General features: G+C 40.6%; 2 protein-coding genes across 4 annotated transcripts in view; one reads left to right on the top strand and one right to left on the bottom strand.

The window, feature by feature from the left end:
• The window catches only part of LOC119026682 (sphingosine kinase 2-like), a 35,685-nt gene extending 15,566 nt beyond the window's left edge, over positions 1-20,119 (top strand). For all 3 annotated transcript variants that reach the window (XM_037111153.1, XM_037111162.1, XM_037111171.1), the window contains exons 2-5: positions 4,175-4,324; positions 13,363-13,457; positions 13,712-13,827; positions 18,687-20,119. In XM_037111153.1, coding sequence (XP_036967048.1) covers positions 4,175-4,324; positions 13,363-13,457; positions 13,712-13,827; positions 18,687-19,575 — 1,250 coding nt within the window. In that variant the 3' untranslated portion in view covers positions 19,576-20,119. The remainder of the gene's footprint in view (positions 1-4,174; positions 4,325-13,362; positions 13,458-13,711; positions 13,828-18,686) is intronic.
• A 1-nt stretch (position 20,120) lies between these two features.
• ube2o (ubiquitin-conjugating enzyme E2O) overlaps positions 20,121-22,215 on the bottom strand; it is a 43,305-nt gene continuing 41,210 nt past the window's right edge. Inside the window, exon 24 of the transcript XR_005077145.1 lies at positions 20,121-21,974. The gene's annotated coding sequence lies outside the window, so the exon portion shown is untranslated. The remainder of the gene's footprint in view (positions 21,975-22,215) is intronic.

Below are 22,215 nucleotides of genomic sequence, written 5' to 3'. Positions count from 1 at the left end.
AAAGGACTTAAGTGCTGCCGTGAGAACAAACGGCTGATCATCTGTGTATTTTAGTCACGGACCCACATTGTCGCTCTTATGTTTTTCTTGCATGCTAGTTAAGCCACACCCTACAGTCTTTCTCGACCCTCCCGGTGCATGGTGGGATAATGTTTAAACCTCCAGGAAAATGCAGGTGAATGGGATGGATGGATCTAACCTGATGAATTAATACGAAATTTAGTGATATATAATATATTTAATATTTGATTACCTTATTGAATGTAATGAATTACACAGAAACTTGACTGAGGCATTTAACTGCCTTCCTGCTCTCTAACAAATTATACGGAAATGTCATGTTGTGATTACCATGGCCAAAATAATTGCAATTCACAATATTATCCCGATAATCATTAGAGTATGCTGAAATTTGTTAAAATGCCACTAAAGCATACTGAAACTTCAGTTAAAAACAAACAACAATCTTAAAGAAGCTAATTTTAAATTGCCTTACATACATAAATGGATGCATTTGTAGTGAAGATAAAGTAATGTCCCTGACTTTATTTAGTATTTCCACGCATTCAATTCAACTTTTTGTTTGGGGAAGACGATGGGTACGTAATCAGGCTTAGATGTTGAAATGACTGGGAAATGCACTTTCTCTTGGGTCATTCAAAAGAAATCATGAATTCACTGTATGTCAGGTCTTGTGAGGATATTCATGATTATCCTGATAATGGAAATTCACCACAATCAAATCTTGAAATCATGGTAAAATCTTACATCCTCTGATCCCTACCACAAACAACAACATCCACAATGACCAGGCAGTAAAATTGAATGGGGGCTGCACTTTTAATTGAAATATTATCAAAATATGGAAAAATCTAATATCCAAAAGGAAAGAACGAAAGTATTGTAGTCCTACAAACAGTTAGATGCCCCGTTCAACAAATCTTGTTCTCCAGGTATATAAAACATGTTTTTTTCAGTACACCCTAACAAATGTCACATTATCATGATTTTAATACTTTTTTCAACAGCAATTGTGATGCTAAAATTGCGCTGATCATGAGTCATAGTGCAATTGTTATATTTTTTTTCTTTTTTTTTATCATATTGCGTGGCCCTGAAGTTGAGTCAGTGTCTCTCTCAAAGTTTCAATAACAATTGAAGTGACAGAACAACTTTCCCAAAAGAAGTATTTATTGTGTAGGTGTAACAAACTGAGTTGGCCTTTCAGTTACATGCAGGATTATCAGAAAACAAAAAGTCTGAGTGACTAATGATCCAGGTTAAATTCTGTTGACTCAGGTGAGCAAAAAAAAAAGGTGTGAACATTTTTTCTGACCTGTTTAACCGCATTCCTTGCACAAATGACTGTGACTTAACTAGAAGTGCCATATCCACTAAAATCAGCCCTGCCAATTACCTTTCTGTTGTCCCCACATCCTCCTCACTTCAGTTCTTCCCACCCGTTCTTTACTCATTTATCAGCTGTCAGACTTGTTTGGATGCTTCACCTACCTCCATGCTCTCCATGTTTTGATCTTTAAAAGAGATCCGGCAGGCTTTTTTGCCTGTCAGTCACTGAACTGGTTTGTTTTGTTTTTGTTTTCTTTGTGTACCTACCTGTAAAATCATCACACAGCTGCAGTATGTGAGATGTGCCCGATAGCTAAGTGTTAGACTTCTGTCTCCTTTTATTTGACTGATTTCCCCACTGAGACTTTACAAAACCATATTTGAAGGCAGAGGGAGGGAAAAGAGAGTATTGGAATGTAATTTGGTCTGAAATTTTAGGGAGGTAAAGAAATAATTACTTTGTATGTGGGATCCCCTCATTTTTTCCTCATCTCCTCCAATTCACAAGCTTATCATGTGCACAGTTTTCAAATCCTACTCTGACTTCCATCATATCTATAATTCCACTCTCATTTCATCGTCTCCTCTCAGATATTGAATAATAATTCATATTTTGGCAAAGCACAGTCTTCTGCAGTACTTGATTAATCCTCCTCAGACACTGTGGGTTGGAAAACAAAACCAGCTTCTTCCTGCCTTCTTTAGCCCCACACTGCACCTCTGAGGATCCTAATCTTGAGAGTGTTTTAAAAAGATTTGGGATCTGTATAATGTAAGATCTGTGTAACCCCATGTAAACCCTCTGAAATCTGTTTGATCCCAGAGATATTTGGAACACTTCAAGCCTGCAGTTAAAAATGTACCAGAGAGGCTGCTGCTTCTGTACTCATCTATCTTAAGATGCAAGAAGTGTGGGATTAGTTTTGAGTGTGTGTTGGCTGGTGTGTAACTGACCACTGACCTTTGTTTTTTCTTCACATATCCACAAATCTCCTGTCATATCTATGCACAGTGTTACTTCTTCTAAACGGATTTCAAAATGTAGCTCTACAGATATTAGATTAAATAGAGCTGCAGCTGGGGTTTTGCAACAGTAAATAAGATTTACTGAAGGAAATGTGTTGCATGTCAGACCACTCTGTTTGCCAAAATGCCCGAAATATAGAAGAGTATATATGACATAGTTTGATTTTCAACTGTTCAGTGAATTTCCTACTATTTTCATAATGAATCAATCAGTTTCAGTGTTTTTAAAGAAAGAATATCTCCAATGCCAGCTTCTTAAATGTGAATATTTTCTGGGTTCTTTACGTCTCTATCACAGTTCACTGAATATCTTTTGATTGTATGATATGAAACGTCACGATAAGATACAATGTGATACGATATGATATGATACGATACAATGAGCGACTTCATTGTCAGTTTACACTGATATTAATTTTGCATTGTCAGGCAACTAAAGAAGATTTCACACATATTAGACATACAGTTACACACTGGACCAGTCATGACCATGAAACACATCAAATGTCCTAATATCCTTAGCTTCAGATGTTATTGGATAGCATACTGATTTTGGACCAGCAACAGGATAGACTGATGTATAAAAGAATTTTTTAAATGAGGAGACTCAAACTCACCTGTCGGAGGATAGGAGTTAGTTCTTTCTGTTAAGGACGCGATGGGTAATAAACAACACATTTTGAGTTTGGAGTTTTTTTTTCTACAATTTGGTTGTGGACAAAACAAGACATTTGATGATTGTCATCTGGTGCTTTGGGAAACACTGATCAACATTTTTTGCTACTTTATAACATTTGTTGGACCAAAAAACAGAGAAAGACAAGTATGATATAGAGGAAGTATCAGTTAATAATTAATGCATATTATGACAGGAGGTAACATCCTGTGTCGACGGTCTGTTCCTGACCCAACCAACATTCAGTCAGTTTAAATGCACTAAAAGAAACAATTTCGGAAGTTAAGGTTATTGTCTTTCTCCAGAAACCTTAAACAGTGTAAAAGAAAAGGCTAGTTTCTGAAACTGGGTTAAGAGAATAAAAAGAAACAAGTGAACACAGTTTTTCTGAACAAAAAAAAGATTTCTTGACTTCATAACGAAGAAGACTGAAGACAGAAAAATTGTGGACTCCACAGCAGAGTAGAGGGATCAAAGACAAGATAATTACTCATAGTTGAGAGTATTTCTGTCTAAATATATTAAACCAAACTTTGGGCTAAAACTGGGGCTGAAAATAAACAGGCTTGAGGTTAAAGTTTGGAATCAGTGAGCTATCGTTAGATTAACCCTGTGAGAAAAAAAACATTCTTAAACAGAGTATGTGCTTTCAATGCGCTGTCAGTCCAGAGCAACAACAAACACAAAAAGTTTAGATGTTACAGTGTTATAGAATGACCCATACTTGATTTGAAAATAATGTTTTGGGTTGTGGGGAAGAGATTTTATTAGGTTTCACAGTAATTAGTCAGTGTGGTGAATGTGACTGTGACTTTTAAACACAGAGCATGTAGGATGTGATGATACTGTGAGGTGCTATAGTCATATATTTATAGTTTCTCCTGTGCAGAAATACCAAGTATTTTAAAGCAGCGTTCAGTTTTACATGTTTTATTTATTTAAATGTCTCTCAGCAGCACTTTCAAGATCAGAACTTTTTCCATTTTCTGTGGACAAAAACTGTGGACAAAAACTAAAACCTTTTGTAAAATTTTGCAGTATCATTGTCTTTTAGTCAATCATGTGTTTGTCCTTATCGTTTTGTTGCAGTCATCCATCATTTGTCCTTGTGTCTCTCTGTAGGGGTGTCGATGACTGAATTGTCTCGTCCGTGCCGGATGATGCTGCTGGTAAACCCACAGAGTGGGAAAGGACAGGCGCTCACACTCTACAACAACCACATCCAGCGTATGCTCAATGAGGCGGGAGTCCCACACACTCTGGTCATCACTGGTGAGTCTGAGCCAGTGGGTCACTTTAACTAAAGAACAAAATGCTATTAACAAGACTGGAATCCAATAATCAAAAGGCAGATGACGAGAGGGGAGGAATAGGAGAATCCAAGAAAAAAAATATGCTTACAAACTAATAGTATTTGCCCACATGATCCGTCATTGCTATCCTATTTACATTGCCGATGTAAGCAGCTGTGCAAGCATTCTGGTAGCGAAGCGTCGCCAGCTCTTCATTTGTATGAAGTTAAATTCTGCTACTTTATGCAAGTCAGTGGAGGTCCATCGCCTCTGGCAACTCTTGAAAATGATAGAAATAAGAAATAAGACTACGTTTCAAATGAGCCGCCATGTTGGACCGGTTTCAAATCCAGGATCAGAGAGCCAGTGAGGCGTTTGTCCAATCACAGCCATCAGTCAATGAATTGTATATTCAGGGTCTTTTAGTTTGACATACACATTGATGGGATCAGAATTCTTATTTCTGTGTAGCTTCTTTACCTCTTCACCTAATAGTATCTCACTGTCTGATCCTACTGCACCTACATCACACAAAGATCAGACTTCTCTCTGTTACAAATGTATCCCTATATTCAAAACTTATATATCTGTCAGCCAAGGGATGTTATTGAACATTTACTAATTGGTATAAACAAACACATAAAAATCTAAAAAAAACCCTTATTTGCATGTGATGTACATATGAGTATGAGGCTGGCAAGCCATCCGAGGAGGCTGGGTTCAATTCGTACCTACATGCTCAAGTTTCTTCAAGCAAGATACGTAATCCCTGAAGCTGACCATAATGAATAAATAAAGTCAAATAAGGAGTTGTCTTCCACACACACACTCTCACACACACACACACACACTACAACGAAAACAACACTAACACCTCCCCTCACGTCCCTGCCCTCTCTCTGTCCCCTCCTCTCGTTTAAATCCTCTTCGTGTTTTTATGCCATCAACATCATTATGCTGATTGACTGCATCTGACCCATATGCATGCAGAGCTGTTATGTAATAAATATATGTACACACAGGCAGACACACATACGGATAAAAACACGTTGGTGGTAAACACACGCACATTTGCACAAAATCCCCTTTTGCCACGATTTTATTTGATATAATCTTGTTCATAGAGCTCACTGGGTGGCAAAGATTATACAGCACAGTATGAGAAACACTCCTCCTACACCGCATCAGGACAGACAGATGCTCTGATCATTTCACATATTCGCCGGAGTTCTCCCTCTTCTTTTATTTTGAGTTTCACCCTCCGCCTGGGTTTGTTCATAAATCAGTGCAGCATCAGATAACAGACAAAAAAATCTGTCTCTCATCACAGAGTGAGGTGTAGAGACAAAGAAAAGAGGGCAGACGGAGAGAGAGAACCACAGAAAGGCAGACAGACACAGACGCAGGAGAAATCGTCTTACTGGAGCTGAAATTGTGGAAAAAAACTGAGGTTTTTGTGATTACCGATATGTACTTTTTTTGACAAGTTAATCCTGGAGACTACATAAGAATAGACTTAATCCCCATGCAGATCTCATCTGCATGAAAGAGCATGACTATTTCTGAAAGGAAAAGAGAGGCAATCCGTTTGACAGATAGACTTTAAAAAATAAAACCTTCACTCCAGTGTCTGCCAAATGGCCTCGGCCCTGAAGGATGCCTCAGCAGATCGGTGTTAAGATTTTTGTTTTTTAAACTCAGTCCAGTCATTTTTCCTCAGTCCTAGCTGTATGCTTTTTTAGCAGAAATCTGTCATGTTTTTCATCACGACTGTGGTCTGGAGACACTCCCTATGTTAGGTTCTTAAGATGATTTGATTGGGTTTTTCAGGTCTGCTTAATGATGTGATACTCTCCAAATTTCATCACCTTACATTACCTGCTCAGACAATGATAACAAAGAGGAAGAAGCTTAGTTTGTACCTCTTTCTAATGAGGGTTTTTAAGTTGTGACTAAATGTTTGACTAATGTTTTGATAACGCTTCACAGATCAATTACAAGGCAAAGATAATAACTTAAGATATATATGATTATTGTTAGATCCTGACCGATTGATATTGATATATTGGCCAATATATGGCCTATATTTCACAGTATTTCATCAGTGCACTAAAACAGTAAACTATGCTGGGATTTTGTTTTTTTTTCATTATTATAAATTACCCCAGATAATTTTATGCCTATTACCTCACAAAACATGTTTTTAAATGGTCTCATATTGGACATCAATGTTGTCTAATAAATAAAATCACAAACTATTAACATTAGAGCAGACAAACTCTGTTTAATCCCTCGCTTCAGTTTCTCCAGGATATTTTGTGTCATTTAAGAAAGGCAAACCAAAATAGACCAAAGCTCATGAAGAGTATCTCTGACCAGGATTCCATGTAAACCATTTGTCAAACGTCATAACTCATCATTGATTTCATAACTGCTGTTTGGAGGAAGCTTTAAGTGAACAATTCCGACCAATTACCAATTACGAATTTGAGTAGGACATTGCTAAAGAAAATGCTTGATATAATAATCTGTTCTTGTGTATTTTCTGTATTACTGTATTGGTTGGAAGTCTTTTGTATGCATATGTTAGCAAAGTAGACAGACTCATTATTGGATCCTTGGCTGCGTGGCACCTGTGGGCACTGCCAGGGGTGGAGGACGGATGAAGGATGACTGCACTGCTGCGGGGGTTCGATGCAGAGAGAGAGAGAGTGTGCGTTTGTCTGAGTGTGTGTTTTGTGTTTGTCAGTAAGTTTCTGTACGTTTCTATGTGGTAGTAAACTTGGCACACTGATTCCTTCTAGGCAGTCTCCCTCACTGCTCCAGCAAGATGTCTGTCACACTGTATTAATTAAAAGACAGCAACATGCTCCTCTTCCCCTCGTGCTCCAACTCATCTGCTCAGTGCAAATTACAAATGTTTACCAGAGGAGACAGAAAACCCCTCCAACAATCTCTCTGTGCTGCTCTTTTTTTCTGTCTTATTCAGTCTTTTGTTCCTATCTTTTTATGGCTCATAACATTCATTAATCATGGCTTATTTAACAAAGTACATACTGTGTTGGATTTAACAGTTTTACACATAAAGATCAGGGCACTCATTACATTGGCGTTGTGATGATGAAGTTGAAAGGTGTGGATATTTACCAGGCATAGAGGGTCAAAGAAACAATGCTATTAGGTTGTATTAGGGCAACTGTAGAGATCCAATGTTTTGGTACTGAAAACAGTGATCAGAAGTTAGGATGCAGCTTAAATGTTCTTTTAAATTTCTCTTAAAATTTCTTTTACAAGTTCCCTAGTGTTATAAGAGCGCAATACCAAAACTTCTGTTGGATGCTTTTAGAAAATACCAAAGAGAGGCTTTTAGGGTAGGCTCATATTAACATTTTATAAACCGGCTGGATATGAGGCTTACTGGCTTACCAGCTTAGCGGACCAGTAATATCGAACTAATTGGAGCAAGAGACTTGGCCTCTCTCAAGAGAAACATAATGAGGGCTCATGAATGATTGCAGCACTACAGTCTAACATGTCAACTGTGACAAATCATACTTTACATTTTCTAAATGTTTGCTGATGTCTCTCTTGCTCTCTAGCTAATTATATAAGATTGTTTATCAATGGAAGTCCTGAATTTTGCTGATTTCTTTTTTCTTGCAATCCACACTTTTACTGGCATAGGACACCCAAAATTGAAATTAAGTCCAGCAGTAGAGTTGCTGCAATTGGTACCGCTCCTCTAATATCTGTGCAGACTGGTAGAGTGGGAGCACCGGTTGCTGATGTCGACAATAGAGCACCACTGCGAGATAATGAAGCAGTGTTCTTTTTTATTTGCTGATCTGATTGGTAGTGTAAAGTTATGAACAAATTGCATGTGTGCTTGCTTTTCTACATCCATCACATAAAGGGCAAATTTCAAAAGTAAGACAAGAGAAATCACCACAGCTGAAGACGGCATATTAGAAACGACCAATTGTATCCATTCACCTTAAGACCATCGACTATACTGATGACGTATGTGAGTCTTGAAGGGTTGTCCCATTTCAAATTAGGGGAGATTTCAACCACTACCCCTTGTAACTCTGTTCTGACGGTCAAGGGGATCTGAACATGAAGAAAGGGGTAAAAACAGGAAATGGGATTGAGCCATCTGACAGATGACAGTCTTTCCATCATCATTCTGTAACCCATAAGTAATAATTACCAGGATTTTACTTCTGGTTGTTGCCACTTTATATAATTGCTGCTTGGCATAAATATGCTGTGTTAAGCTATATATTTTGATTGTTGCTCAGTTTAGATACATTTTCCACTGGCGCACCACACAAGATTTCCCATGTCTAAACTCCAGTGATCCGGTTCAGGCTTGGCTGAGGCCAGCATCAGAACAGGAAGTGTCTATCAGCGCCTGCAGCCATCGGCACAACCCAGTTGAGCCTCTGGATCTCTGGGTGTTTATGCCACAGTGGTCACATGTGTTCAGACAGTGGAGTGAAAGTGGACGTCTTTGATTGGTGTTGATTCTTTCATGAATTGTGAATATATAACACTTGATTTTGCTCTAACATCGTGGCTATCCATATGCAGCCCTGTCCATGTCTATCTTATGGTATCTGATGTTAACCTGAGGTACAAGTAATTCTCAAAGGTGTTCAGATTTGGCTTGAGTCTGCCTGAGTGTATATTTAAGTATGCCCCCTATGTGTGCCTATGCCCCCAAGCACCTCCCAGCAACTGTCACAGTGTCAATAGTTTTTCCTGCGGTAACAACACACGCACACGCACACGCACATACACGCACGCACGCACACACACACACACACACACACACACACACACACACACACACACACACACACACACACACTTTGAAAGGTGGAGCTGTTTAACTGTCATCACCAGCTGTCATTTTGGTGGAGGAGTGCTGCAGCTCTGAGAATGTCAGGATGTGTTTGACAGCAGGGGAAGACTCATCTGGAGCCGCCTTTAGTGGGATGATACAAGGTCAGCGTGAGGACAGAACTTCTTGTTAGCTCTCATTTCAGGCATATGAAATCTGACAATATGAAAACAATCTGACAGTGTAGCAATTACCACCTGAATCTGCAGCTCTCCTCAGTTCATCTGTCTGGCTGGAACTTTACTGTTTTTGGTTCACACTCACTCCTCTCATCTTTTGCAGACACAGCAGGTAGTTGTTTCAGCAAAACAGCTAAAAAAAACAACAGCTACTGTACACTGTAGACAGACACAGTCAGTGAGCTGGTGAACATAGCGGAACATTTAGCAGCTAAAAAAAGCAGTGCTTCCCCTCTGTAGTTGGTAGAGACCAGAAACAGAGCTCAAAGAGAGAAGATATTGGAAATAAAGTAGTACAGAATTGTATAGAATAAACCAATCGAGGTCGAGGTTAAATGCACTGTGACATCATTATATTCTACAAACAAGATTAGCTGATATTATGGCCTCTGATGCTTGTCTGATTAATCCTCCAGGTACATAAAAAGTACCCAGGCCAGTATTTGAGTACATGCATGTATGTCAGAAGAAATACCAGAATCCTGATGCTGATCTGCAGATAGTCTTAACCTCACATGACCTTGGGGGTTTACTCAACTTTGTATCCTTCTGAGCGTGCAGCCCAGTCCCTGTTCAGGCTGTGACCAGAGGCCAGTAATGAAGCAGAGATCTGCATGGCTATAATGAGTTAGTCACAATCCACAGCCTCTACCCACAGGGAGAAACTCAGCTGGACTAAACTACAGCACTCCTCTCCTTGCCTCCTCTGTTTTCCTCTGCAGCATCATTACAGGCTGTGTGCACTGTGTGACCTATCTCCATCCCTGACATTTGTTTTCCCTCTCTGCCTCGTTTTGCCTTTATCAATCTTACTGATGAGGGGAGGTGCATATTAAAACTGCTCTTAGCTCTTCTCCCTCCACACTGCAGCATGCCAACTCCACGGCTTTGTTGCTGATCGGGGCCCTTCAATCCTTTTTAGTATAAAGCCTCTGCATAGATAAGGAAATGTGATGTGACTGGACTGATAAGGAGGAATCGATTCCTTTATCCTGCAGAGTTTAGGGACTGGAAGAGAAGACGAGAGGCAGAGAAATCAGATCCCTCTCCAGAGGACTGTGTGTGTGTGTGTGTGTGTGTGTGTGTGTGTGTGTGTGTGTGTGTGTGTGTGTGTGTGTGTGTGTGTGTGTGTGTGTGTGTGTGTGTGTGTGTGTGTGTGTGTGTGCGTGCGTGCGTGCGTGTGTGCGTGTACAGTGTGTGTGTGTACAGTGTGTGTGTGTGTGCATGTATGTGTGCGTTTGTCTGTGCATGCTTGCGTGTGTGCATGCGTGTCGTTGAGACATTAACACATTGGCAGCATTAAAGAGAAGACAAAACAGAGGATAACTTATTTTCTCATAAGATTTTAAAAACTGATGAAACAAACATGCTCATGTGCTTGACTTCACAACTTTTTCCTTACTTGTAAATTAAACATCAAAAGGTTTTAAACAGAAAATGGTCACTGAGGGAGGACTATAGAGTGAACCCTGGTAAAGACTTTTAGAGAAGAAGATTTACTTCTATTTGTTAATCCCCCTTGGGGGAAATTCAATTTTCCTCTCCATTCTTACTATTGTACTCACATAGACACACACACACAGGCCCAAAATACACACATGCACACACAGGACCTGCAGATGTGAAGTCTTTGTGAAATATGTCTATAATCTGTCCATGCAGGACTTGAACCAGGAGCTATAAAGAGACAATCAGGAGCTGCAGCGAACAGATGAACTCACCCACATGAGTTGTTGGATCAGAAGGAGAATAAAAATGTAATGAATAGATTTGACAATCCTACAAAGATGTTACTCTTCTAGCTACCCACAAGTTAACAGTGTTGTGCTGTTTATGACTGTCTGGTTCACTCCCAAACCACATTGGATTTATTTATTAAACCACCACCCAGATAGGTGGTACTCAGCAATCATTATTTAAATGAATTTTGACAATAATTACAGTTTATAACAAGGTAAAAGAATAAGCACCACACACAGGATTAGAACTTGAAATAGGATTTTTCATTAAACCTTTATATTAGCTGTATGTTACATGATGAGGTGAGAAACTGTTAAAAATGCTGGACATTTGATCAACATCAGTGAAAGTTATTACACACAGTGTTGTCATGGTTGTGACCATTTGTGTGTGTTTTGGGGATTGTCATCCATATAATTTGTCCGTTGGGATGCAGTTGTAGGCTTTTCATGGGTACATCAGCACAGTGCCGGCCTCTCTTCATTGGCTCCCTGCTCATTTTATGATCACTTTTAAGACTTTTCTTATTATTTCCAAGGCTGCTGGCTGAACGTCATGTATATTACAGACCTATTCAGTGGCAGTCAGTCACGAGCTCTCTCGTGCGGGTCTGTCGATAAATTTTGTCGTGTTTTAATTTTTTTTTTATTTCTTTTGTGCTTCTGTTTCTATTATTCCATCATGGATATAACCGTTTCTTATTAAAATTGAAATAAAATGACAACAAATGTTAAGAAATAATACACAGACGGAAGAAAAGAGCTTCCAGTATTTATGAGACTCAGGAGGTGAAAGTTGAGACTGAAGTCGTGACAATCGGCTGCACTTGACTGACTCTGATTCCCACCTCGCAGCACTCCTGCTGCCCTCTCACCTCCAGACAGAGGACGGGGAGACTGAGAAGAAGACACATACAGAGAGAGATAGGAACAGATACATCCCTCAACACAAACACAGAATATAACATAATGCACAAAAGCCTGATCCCAGAGAACACAGATGCACAATGCATCGTTTTGTTAGGATACTTAAGTCTTTTTGACCAGAACCTGGTAAGTAGATACAAGAAAGAACTACATGGGAATCCCTCAGTCATCCTAAATCTCCCAGTGTTTCATACAAATATTGTAATTGCAGATACAACTCAAGATAAAGAGAGAAATATACTCCTAAGTTACCATGAAAATAATATACTGTTAAGTCTGTTGCTCAACATACTGTTCAACAGATTTTAGTGTGACCTACTGAACAGCTAAAATCTTTACAGGTCTGTAATTTCTTAATAATTTACTAGGAAAGCCTCTGGGGAAAAAAAAAAAAAAAACCTCATGTGGAAATATGAATATATGATTCTTTTTTTATTTCCCTGTAGACAGATTTTGCATGTTTAGCTGACCTGCTCTCCACTGAGTAGGAGACTGTCATGGTTTTGCAATTAATTTGAATTAATTAATTAAATGTGTGCTAATTAAAGACTCTATTTTCTCTATTATTAGTTCTAAATTACAAACTTTCTAGAAAACTCAGGAAATTCCAGACCTGTGAAATGAAGCATCACTAAATGTTGTTTTGGTTCTGAGCCACAAGATAAAAATGTTGAAGAGGAAATATACATGGGTTGTTTATCTTTTTTTTTTTCTAATTATTTTATATTTACCTCCTGTACTGTCATCCTCGAACACACGAGGAAGACAGTCTCTACTAAAAATTGACTCTTGCGTCAACCACCTAAATAGGAAGCTGGCTTCATGAGATTATTCACCCCAAGATTAATTTGACGGAGTGCTCCTGAGTAATTCAGTTGTTCCGACCTAATTGGCAGCGTGATAGAGGCTTCATTTAAGACCATATATCAGCTTTCCCTCCCACGGCAATACTTTAATTTGGCCACCGAAGGAAAAGAAAAGGAGATTACAAGCAGCACCAGGACTCTACTCTTACCTGACCTTCTCTCATCAATGGCCTCTGCTTTTAATTATTTAAACAACATGTGTATCGATGTCAGTTGTAACTTGAGCTGCTGATAGCGAACACCTGAGGAAATGTCCTCCATTGGATTTGACCTCTGACCTCTCCGAGAAGCATCTCTTTCACTGCAACTGTCAGACTTTTACTCTTTTGTAAATGTCTTATACAGGACAGACAGGCCTGTGGGAACACACTCTTTACATTGTGTGTGTGTGTGTGTTGCAGAGCGGCAGAACCACGCTCGAGAGCTTGTGAAGGAGGCCGACCTGTCACAGTGGGACGCTTTAGTCATCATGTCTGGGGATGGGCTTCTGTTTGAGGTAAAGAGAGACATACGTCCACTCAGTTCATACCCAAGCACACACACACACACACACACACACACACACACACACACACCCTGACACTTATTTCAACAACACTTCTGTCATCACTACAATTAAAAAGATCTGTTTCATGCTTTTGTGTATCAAGATGAGCACCTGTGTTAGACAAATTAAATATCTTTTTACTCCTGACAAACATACTTGTGTGTGTCCACCTGATAAGTCTGTATTTTCTGTGTGTGTGTCAGGTGATTAATGGTCTGTTGGATCGACCAGACTGGGAGGAGGCCATCCGGACCCCTCTGGGTATCCTTCCTGGTGGATCAGGCAACGCCTTGGCAGCATCCGTACATCACTATTCTGGGTGAGGCACATGCAGAATCCTTACTGAAGCCAATCACTGCTGCTCTGCGTTGATCCGCCTGACTGTGGTGGTGAAGTTGTGAAACTGCAGGTTTCATGACTCATTTTAAAAATGGTCTTCTAAACTGACACTTGCATTAGGGGGTTTCACTCACAGCTGTGCACACTAGGTTGAGTGACGATTGATATTTTGATAATCAAATAATCTTTCTGAGTCATCTTTTCAGCAAAAATTGCTTCTTAGTTCCAACTTTCTAAATTTGAGCAGTATTTTGTCATACATGATGTTAATTCTGAATATCTTTGGGTGTTTGACTCTTGGTTGAGTAACACCTGGCAGTTGAAGTGTCGTTGTATCAGTATTATTCCATCATGACTAAGGTAAAGCTGTACGGAAACCAGTCGAACCAGTTCAGTCAGACACCGATGAAGGCTGCATCATTCCAGACGCAGTGCATGTTCAGTTTCATCTGCGTGCATCTATTGTGTACATGCTTCTAATCCAGTTCAAATCAGATTATGCAATGGGTAGTTTCAGCCAAACGGTGTGATTGGTCATAGATGTGCTCTAAAAACATCAGCTGATCACTCGTCAGACAGACGGAGCTAGCTGTGCTTTAAGAAGGAGAAACAGGAAACTAATGGAGCTGTCGATATTGTCAGTTCTGTCCATTTTTACTCTCGTGCTAAAGGAACGGTTGAAGCTCTGAAGACAAGGACATTCAGTGTGTAATGGCCATAATTGTATGGTGCACCTCAGTGGAGCCTGTAGAAGTGATGGTGCAGAATATCTCAGCTGTGTATAAATATAGTAACTGCAGCTTCAGACACAACTACAATGTGTAGATGTAATGATTGAAATCATAGATATGGTGTTATTTTAGTATATATAATATCCTCTGTATAACTGAGCCTCAGACACACATGGGCCTGCCTCCTGGTGCTTTTCAGTTTAAAAGGCACTCATCTCATATATCAATTATTAATGATTTGCTCATTTGAGTGATTGTTTGGAGATCATTCAACCAGAACAAAGAACAGAGGGGAGAAGTTGAAGGACAGAGAAGAATAATGACCCAATGAAGAATAATGCAATAAGGAAGCTTACACTGCGTCAGAAATCACTCATCCATTGCTTCCTCTCAACCCTCCTGAATCACCAGTATTTTTGCGTCATTACGAACAGAAGTGAAACTTTCTCTTGTCACAGAGACTACTTATTTTAAATTACATTGCGGGGGTTTTTAGGGATTTGCATAGTAGAGACTTTTCACACTCATTTCACATAAATGAGACTTGAGTCTGCAGCCATTTTAACGACTCTAGCCGTACTAAGTTTAATGTTTTAGGATTAGAGTCACACAGTTGAGCCGTTTTTTCAAGGTATACTGTGATAGGAAAACCGGCAGTAATCATACTGTGCTTATTATGCTATGCCTTTTGAATTCCACTGTATTAGTGTTGTTGAAAATACAATATTTCCAGTTTATATCAAGTTTTATGTCTGTCAGGACATTTGTGCAACTAAAAACCCTTCTGTTTTCATGTAAAGAGTCATTTTTATTATTGGCCCGCTCTCCTCCCGTGGTTGAGTGTAGGGAGTTGGTTCGGTAGTCTGTCCTCTGTATACATTTGCGTGTGTTCTGCTGTGTATGATTTAAAGAGTTTGCCCTTTCCACTCTGAAGTCACCTGACGTCATGTGGGAATTCAAAAAATCTCAAAAAGTGCTCTGAGGCTGTTCCTTTTTTAGCTGCTCCCATTGTTTGTAGGTCACGCTGAGCTTTATCTTGCCCTTTTACTGTTTTGTTTTGTAATCTGTCATTTTGTATCTCATTGCATTTTGTTTTGTTTTAGTTTTTGGGGGTTTTTTAACCTTTATTTAATCATTTGTGCTGCAAGTTTTGGATTTCTCTCCTACGTGGGATTCCTGACTAAACTACAGGATACATTTGTCACAATAAAATGAAATCAATCCTCACACCTCACACTGATGCTTCTGTCTTCACCAAAGAGCCTCATCCATCATCATCACATCAGCTTCTCATCAAACAATGGTCTTCCAGCCAGAGCGGCAGCAACAATGGGAGGAAGGGACCAGACTCTGTATTGTTTACTCACCTCCCACACTCCCGGGGCATCCAGAATATCTCTCTCTCTCTGGTTGCTGCAGGCTGTCCTGCAGTGGCTCTGGCCAGAGTGTGTCTGGTATTATACCCAGCTGAATGTAGGGTTCACCGAGGCTACGTGGATCAAACGAGTAGCAGCTAGAACGTATCTGGTATTATGCAATGCAGTGAACAGGTTCGCTGAGTGAGGGTTTAATGTGTTTCCACACACAAACATAATGAGCACGAGCTGGAACATCATCATCCGCAGGCCGACCGAACCAACACTGACTGTGTCTGAAGTGACAGGTGCGACACTTTGATGTGAGTGAGAGTCTCCCTCCCCTGGTGCATCATAGATACTGCGTAAATAGCTACATGGATGGGATCTTTTGGAAATATGGAAGGGCACTGGTTAAATGCCAGGATAGCTAGGTTAAAGTGAAGCCACAAAACAGCCCTGCAATAAACCCTCCCTCCATTATAGCTTGTGTTGAAACTGTTTTCGAGAGGTGTTGATTCAACTATCTCGTCATTTTGGTGAATGCAGTTTGTGGTGCACATTAGACTGACAGCTGTTTCTATTATTAATACTTACATACTAAATATTAACAGCCAAGTTCTAAGTATCAAAAGGGACAACAGACAAGAAGCAAAACCATAGACCAGGCTAAACAAAAAAAAACATACAGCGAGGAACCTTCAGCTGGTTAGAAACAGTCTCAATTTAGTACCGATATCTCTTTATGACCTACATAAGCAAACAAGACAACCAGCAGTTATTGGATATCATTAATGCCTGTCTCCAGGTGGGATTCCAACTTATCTGGACTGGATGAATGATACAGTTTAAACAAGTTTTGATGGGGAATTGCTGAGGTTGAATTGAGGGGTCTCACAGCTTGAGGAAAGAAGCTGCTCTGTAGTCTGGTTCACAGCCTTCACCACGGGGGCCGCCAGAATCAACGAAAAAGTACTCAGCTGCTGCTTTAATGGATAATCTGAGAAGTAAAGGGACGAAATAACTGTTTGGTGGGACTCACAGACATCTGAAAAATAGGGCAGTTTTAACAGTGTGCTGTGTTTAGTAAGCTTATTATGTGTTTTGAGTCAGGCTTTAGAGAAGTGTGTGTCTTTGGTCAGTGCGGAAAAATCCAAACAACTACTGAAATATAAAAGAGTGTTATATGGACACCCTCAGATAAAGTGCACGTACGTCTATGATGCACTTGCACAATTGAGTAAATGTACACCTATATGAGGCGAGTTGGATCTCTTATCATTTCATGACCTTTTCACAGACAATGATTAGAAAGACACACAGCTGTAGAAATGTGGATGAGACTGTTTGGATAAACAGACTGGTGAATACATTCAGGATGATGAATATGGAGATGTCTGCAGGGCCGAGACATCCCGTCATCACTGTAATTGGCTGTGGGTGGTAACAGCAGGCAAATCTGTGTGTGTGTGTGTGTGTGTGTGTGTGTGTGTGTGTGTGTGTGTGAGTGTGAGAGAGAGAGAGAGAGAGAGAGAGAGAGAGAGAGTGGTGTTATCATGACCTTCCACCCCTGCCTCCGTTCTCCCAGATGGGGTTGTCTTTGTTGTCTGACTGGCCTGTCATGTCTGAAGGCCCATAAGCTGATTCTGTCCCACCTCCAAGATTTGTCCCCGAGAGCCCTCCTCCCTCATCCCACCCCCATCATCGCCCCGTGGGCCTCTAACCTCCTCCTCATTTTTATGAAAAACACAATAAGGTCACAGTTACCCCGGTATTGTGTAACACTCCTCTTATAGCTCTCTCCCCAAAACACACGGGCCTCGACCCACTTCCTAACCCAAAAATATTAAGTGCACCATCCTTGTTTTTATTTTGTTGTCTGCAGACAGAGCTGTTTCTCTGTCTAGAGGTCTGGTGAAGGGCTGAAATGATGCTACAATATCTTTGTTCTGGCTTGTGGATTGGTCAGAACAGGTTATTTGAAGGCAGTTTATTTAAAGACAGGTTATTTTTCAAGGTAGAGATTTTTCTCACGTTTTCATCAACTGAAAGAAGAATTGATGATGAAAATAACCCTAAATTGAAGCCCTGGAGTGGTGTCCAGTTCGCATCTGGTGCATCCCTGCCCACTCAATGTGCCCAGTGTTTGACCATTTAATTAGAGCTGCTGCTTTTTAAAGACAAGCTCTCCTCCATCTGTGTGTGGAAGCTGTAAACACAACCTGTCACACATTCAAGTGCATTTGGAATTATTGACTCGAAGCACCCTGAAGTGGAAGTAATCAGCTTCACATTCAGTAGCTACTTTGTGCCGTTGCAGCAGAATAAACAACATCCTGTTTATTAGACTTATTATTATTGGTCGCTGTCTGTACATTAATTTATCCATGTATGTAAACACCTGCATGATTTTAATTGTGTCTCAATACCTCTCAGTAAATGCCGTCCTCACTTTTCTATATATTTGTCTACTTTTTGGTCATTTAATACAGGCAGTGACATTAATCTAAACTCTCAATAATCTGCTCTGACACAGCACTGTGGAGAGGGTCTGGATATGCTGGATTGACTGGATTGACTCCAGATCAACTGAAACTTGCAACATTTTTTTTTTTTTTACTCCAATCATGCAAAACTGGCCCTGGATCAGTATTGAAACTATATAATAAACTGTTGAGACTAAAATAAAACGTTTTTGTTTTTTTTTTTTTGAGATAGAATCTTCTCTTATCTGTCTTCCTTCGTTCCTCCAGGGCCTCGCCGGCGTTCAGTGAGGAGCTCCTGGTCAGCTGCGGTTTCCTGCTCTGTAAAGGACTCGTGTCCCGTATGGATCTGGTCTCCATCCATCTCCCCTCCAGCCCTCGTCTCTTCTCCTTCCTCTCACTGGCCTGGGGCTTCGTAGCGGACGTCGACATAGAAAGCGAGAAGTACCGTCATGTCGGAGCTGCCCGTTTCACTGTCGGCACCCTGGTGAGGCTGGCTTCTCTCCGCGTCTACAAGGGCAAGCTGGCTTACCTTCCCGCCACTGAGGACTACAACAAGGACGAGGGGTTGAGAAATAACGTGACGCTGCACTGCAACAATCAGGCCTCTTCTATAGGTCCGGCCTCTGTGCTGTGTCAACCGTCCAGAGACTCTCCCTGCGAGAACACCTACCACAATTCCTGCCACTCCAACAACTCCCTCAAAGTTAGGAGGAACGAGAGCACGCCGTCCCGGAGCGCCAACAAATCCCTCTCCGGCCCGCCTGACTCCCTGCTGCTGCCCCTGGACCAGCCGCCGCCTGCCGACTGGGTGGTGGTGCAGGAGGAAGACTTTGTCCTCATGCTGGCCATGTACCAGTCCCACCTGGCGGAGGACCTGTTCGCAGCCCCAGGCGCCATCCCAGACGACGGCGTCATCCATCTTTTTTACGTTAGAGCGGGAATATCACGCACTGCGCTGCTGAAGCTGTTCCTAGCTATGGAAAAGGGCGCACATCTGGCTACTAACTGTCAACATCTGGTGTACACTAAGGTGCGGGCCCTCAGGCTGGAGCCGTATTCACCCAAAGGGATAATAACTGTAGACGGAGAAGTGGTGGAGTATGGGCCACTGCAGGCGGAGGTACACAGAGGCCTGACCAGATTAATCACCGGATGAACTGAAGCAACATCAACACCAGCTGTCATCTCTGCTCTTAAAGATCCCAAAACACATTTTAGCTTTTTAAATCAGAGGAGCAAAGTGATTAAGGATTAAGGACTCATTCACTGTTATCTGCACTGTTAGCCTCTCAACGGTACATATACAAACCGATTCCAGTAGGGAACAAGGTGATGTAGACTGGAATAATACAACAAACAAGTTCTATGTATTGAGGCCCAAAGTGTCCAACATTAAATACCTTTAAAATTTACATTTAAAATGAACAGATACAGCTGACCAAAGTGCTGTCAAAAGCCAAAATCACATCATGGAGTGGCTTCATTTATGTGACTCCGGGGTCGCTCTCACTACTTTAAGCAGACAGTCAGTCATCCTCTCTGTTTGTCTCGTTGTGAAGACAAAGAAGTTTATAATAATGATGATGATGATGCATTTTATCGATATAGCGCTTTTCAAAAACAAGTTTATAAAGTGCTTCACAGACTGTTCAGTTACAGACTTAAATGCAGAGGGAAATAAAAGACAAGACATGAAAAAAGTCCTATCGGAACTCACAAAATCTTTATTCCACACAAAATCAAAACAGAACCTTTTAGGACTTCTGGATCTCAGTGTGGTAACAAGTTAAATTGAAAGGGCAGGGTAGAAATTGTCATTGTGACATAAGAAGGCTTTTGAAATACATATTTCAATTTAAAATGCTTTAATTATGTAAAAATGAACTCTGTTGTGAAAACAAGTGGGACCAAATGAACTGATAATGAGCTGAGATTCAAAAATGCATTGAGCTGTGTCTAAGTTTCATGCCTGATTTATTTAATATTGAACACTTGGGGTCTCAATGCAGATCAAACACACACACACAGACATTCCAGACATTACGTGAACCATCACCATCTCTAGCCGCCAGTATCGCATGTTGCTTGTCGTTGCATGGAGAGGATTTCTCTTTGTGTGCTGAAGCTGAAACATCAGCCTGAGTTACAGCATCTTATGGAGGACACAGAGTTGGATTTACGCTTTCGCGGCTCCTCTTTTGGAGACTGTGTACTTATGCTTATACTTAGGTCATCAGGCGTTAACAGACACACTATTCCACTGATCAGTAGGTGGCAGTAATATGCCAAGATATGCTGCAGTGTGCTAGCAAAAGCAGGGAAGTATAGAGGTAGAAGAAGAGCAAGAAGAAGAAAAAGAGTACTCAAATTCTGGATTTAAAGTATTTAAAGAACTTAAAGAGGCCATATTATGCTAATTTTATTTATTTTATTTTGGGGGTCCTAGTAGACTCTGTTTACATACTGTAATTTTCTAAAAACACATCATTTTTCTCATATGGTGCACTGCTGCAGTGTCCCTTTTCACACTGTGTCTTGAATGCTCTGTTTCAGTTACAGAGGCACCCAATTCAACACAGTTAAAGGGTCAGCTCACCCAAATAACAAATTGTTTGTGGCGTGTACAATTAATTATAGATTTTATACAATCGTTTTTTTAATGGAATATGACAAAGTAGTTATGTCAGGGTAAGATCAGGGTTATGGCTTATTTATTTTATTTATTTTATTTATTTTATTTGTAGACAGATCATGTACAATTATAATCATAGATTCTGCCATTTGTGGCAGTGTACCAGAGTTAGCTTGGACCTAATTTATATCCGCAGTCCTTTGGCAGGTCGTAGTTCAGGGTGAGGGCAGCGTTAGGGTTATGGTAGGATTAGGCACAGATAAGGCAGGAAGTGCTGCTCCTAAAACAGTAAATTACAACCAAACAAACAAAGTTCTGGTGGAACGTGCTGAACATCACAGACTGATGATAACAGTGTGAACATGTTCGGTGGCTCCTGCAACTCCTGGACCAGTGATTGATGTGTTTTATTGCCTCCTCGGCTCCATCCCAGCACACCACTCTTCCTCTTCTTTCTCCTTTTTCATCCATCCATCCATCCACTGCTTTAACTACTGCAGCGCTCTGCAGAGCAGCAGACCTTTGTGTCTCTGGACCCAACGGCTACATTTGCTAATGAGCATCACCTAGGTGTCCTTACCATTGAGCTTTAAGTCATGTAGAAGAAATCATGTCTAAGGAATGTCAGATTTTCACTTTTTTTTTTTGTTTTGTTTTTTTGAATAATCTTACAAAATTCTGATCTGGACACAAAGAGGCTACAAATGAGGTGTTCCTTGTCTGACTCGAAGTAACTCTGATGCCTTAATCGAGGGTTTTTAGGGGGTTGAAGCTGGTTTAAACAGCAGATTGGTGAGTATGAGGAGGGGAAGATATCGACTTGTTAAATGCTGCATGAGGTAGGCGGCGTTGTGTTCCTGACAGGGCGCCCTCATTCCTCCTCCTCACTGTGAGAAATCATTTGGGAGCATTAGCAAGCTGTCCTGACAGAGAGAGAGGGAGAGAGAGAGAGAAGGATGTGTTTCATTTCACCTCAAGGCCAACACACACACACACACACACACACACACACACACACACACACTCAGAATCTGTAAAATTAGGACATAGAGGGGCTGACAGTGACATGTAGTGTATTTTACATAATCAAACCATTTCACGGCAGTAATGTTGCAAAAGTAACCTCTGACTGATACTTGTCATTTTAAACATGAATAACAACAA

The sequence above is a fragment of the Acanthopagrus latus genome, chromosome 1 (genome assembly GCF_904848185.1).
Source record: "Acanthopagrus latus isolate v.2019 chromosome 1, fAcaLat1.1, whole genome shotgun sequence".
In the NCBI taxonomy this organism is placed as follows: domain Eukaryota; kingdom Metazoa; phylum Chordata; class Actinopteri; order Spariformes; family Sparidae; genus Acanthopagrus; species Acanthopagrus latus.
The sequence above is the reverse complement of the archived record's forward strand: the minus strand, read 5'-3'. Positions and strand labels throughout refer to the sequence as shown.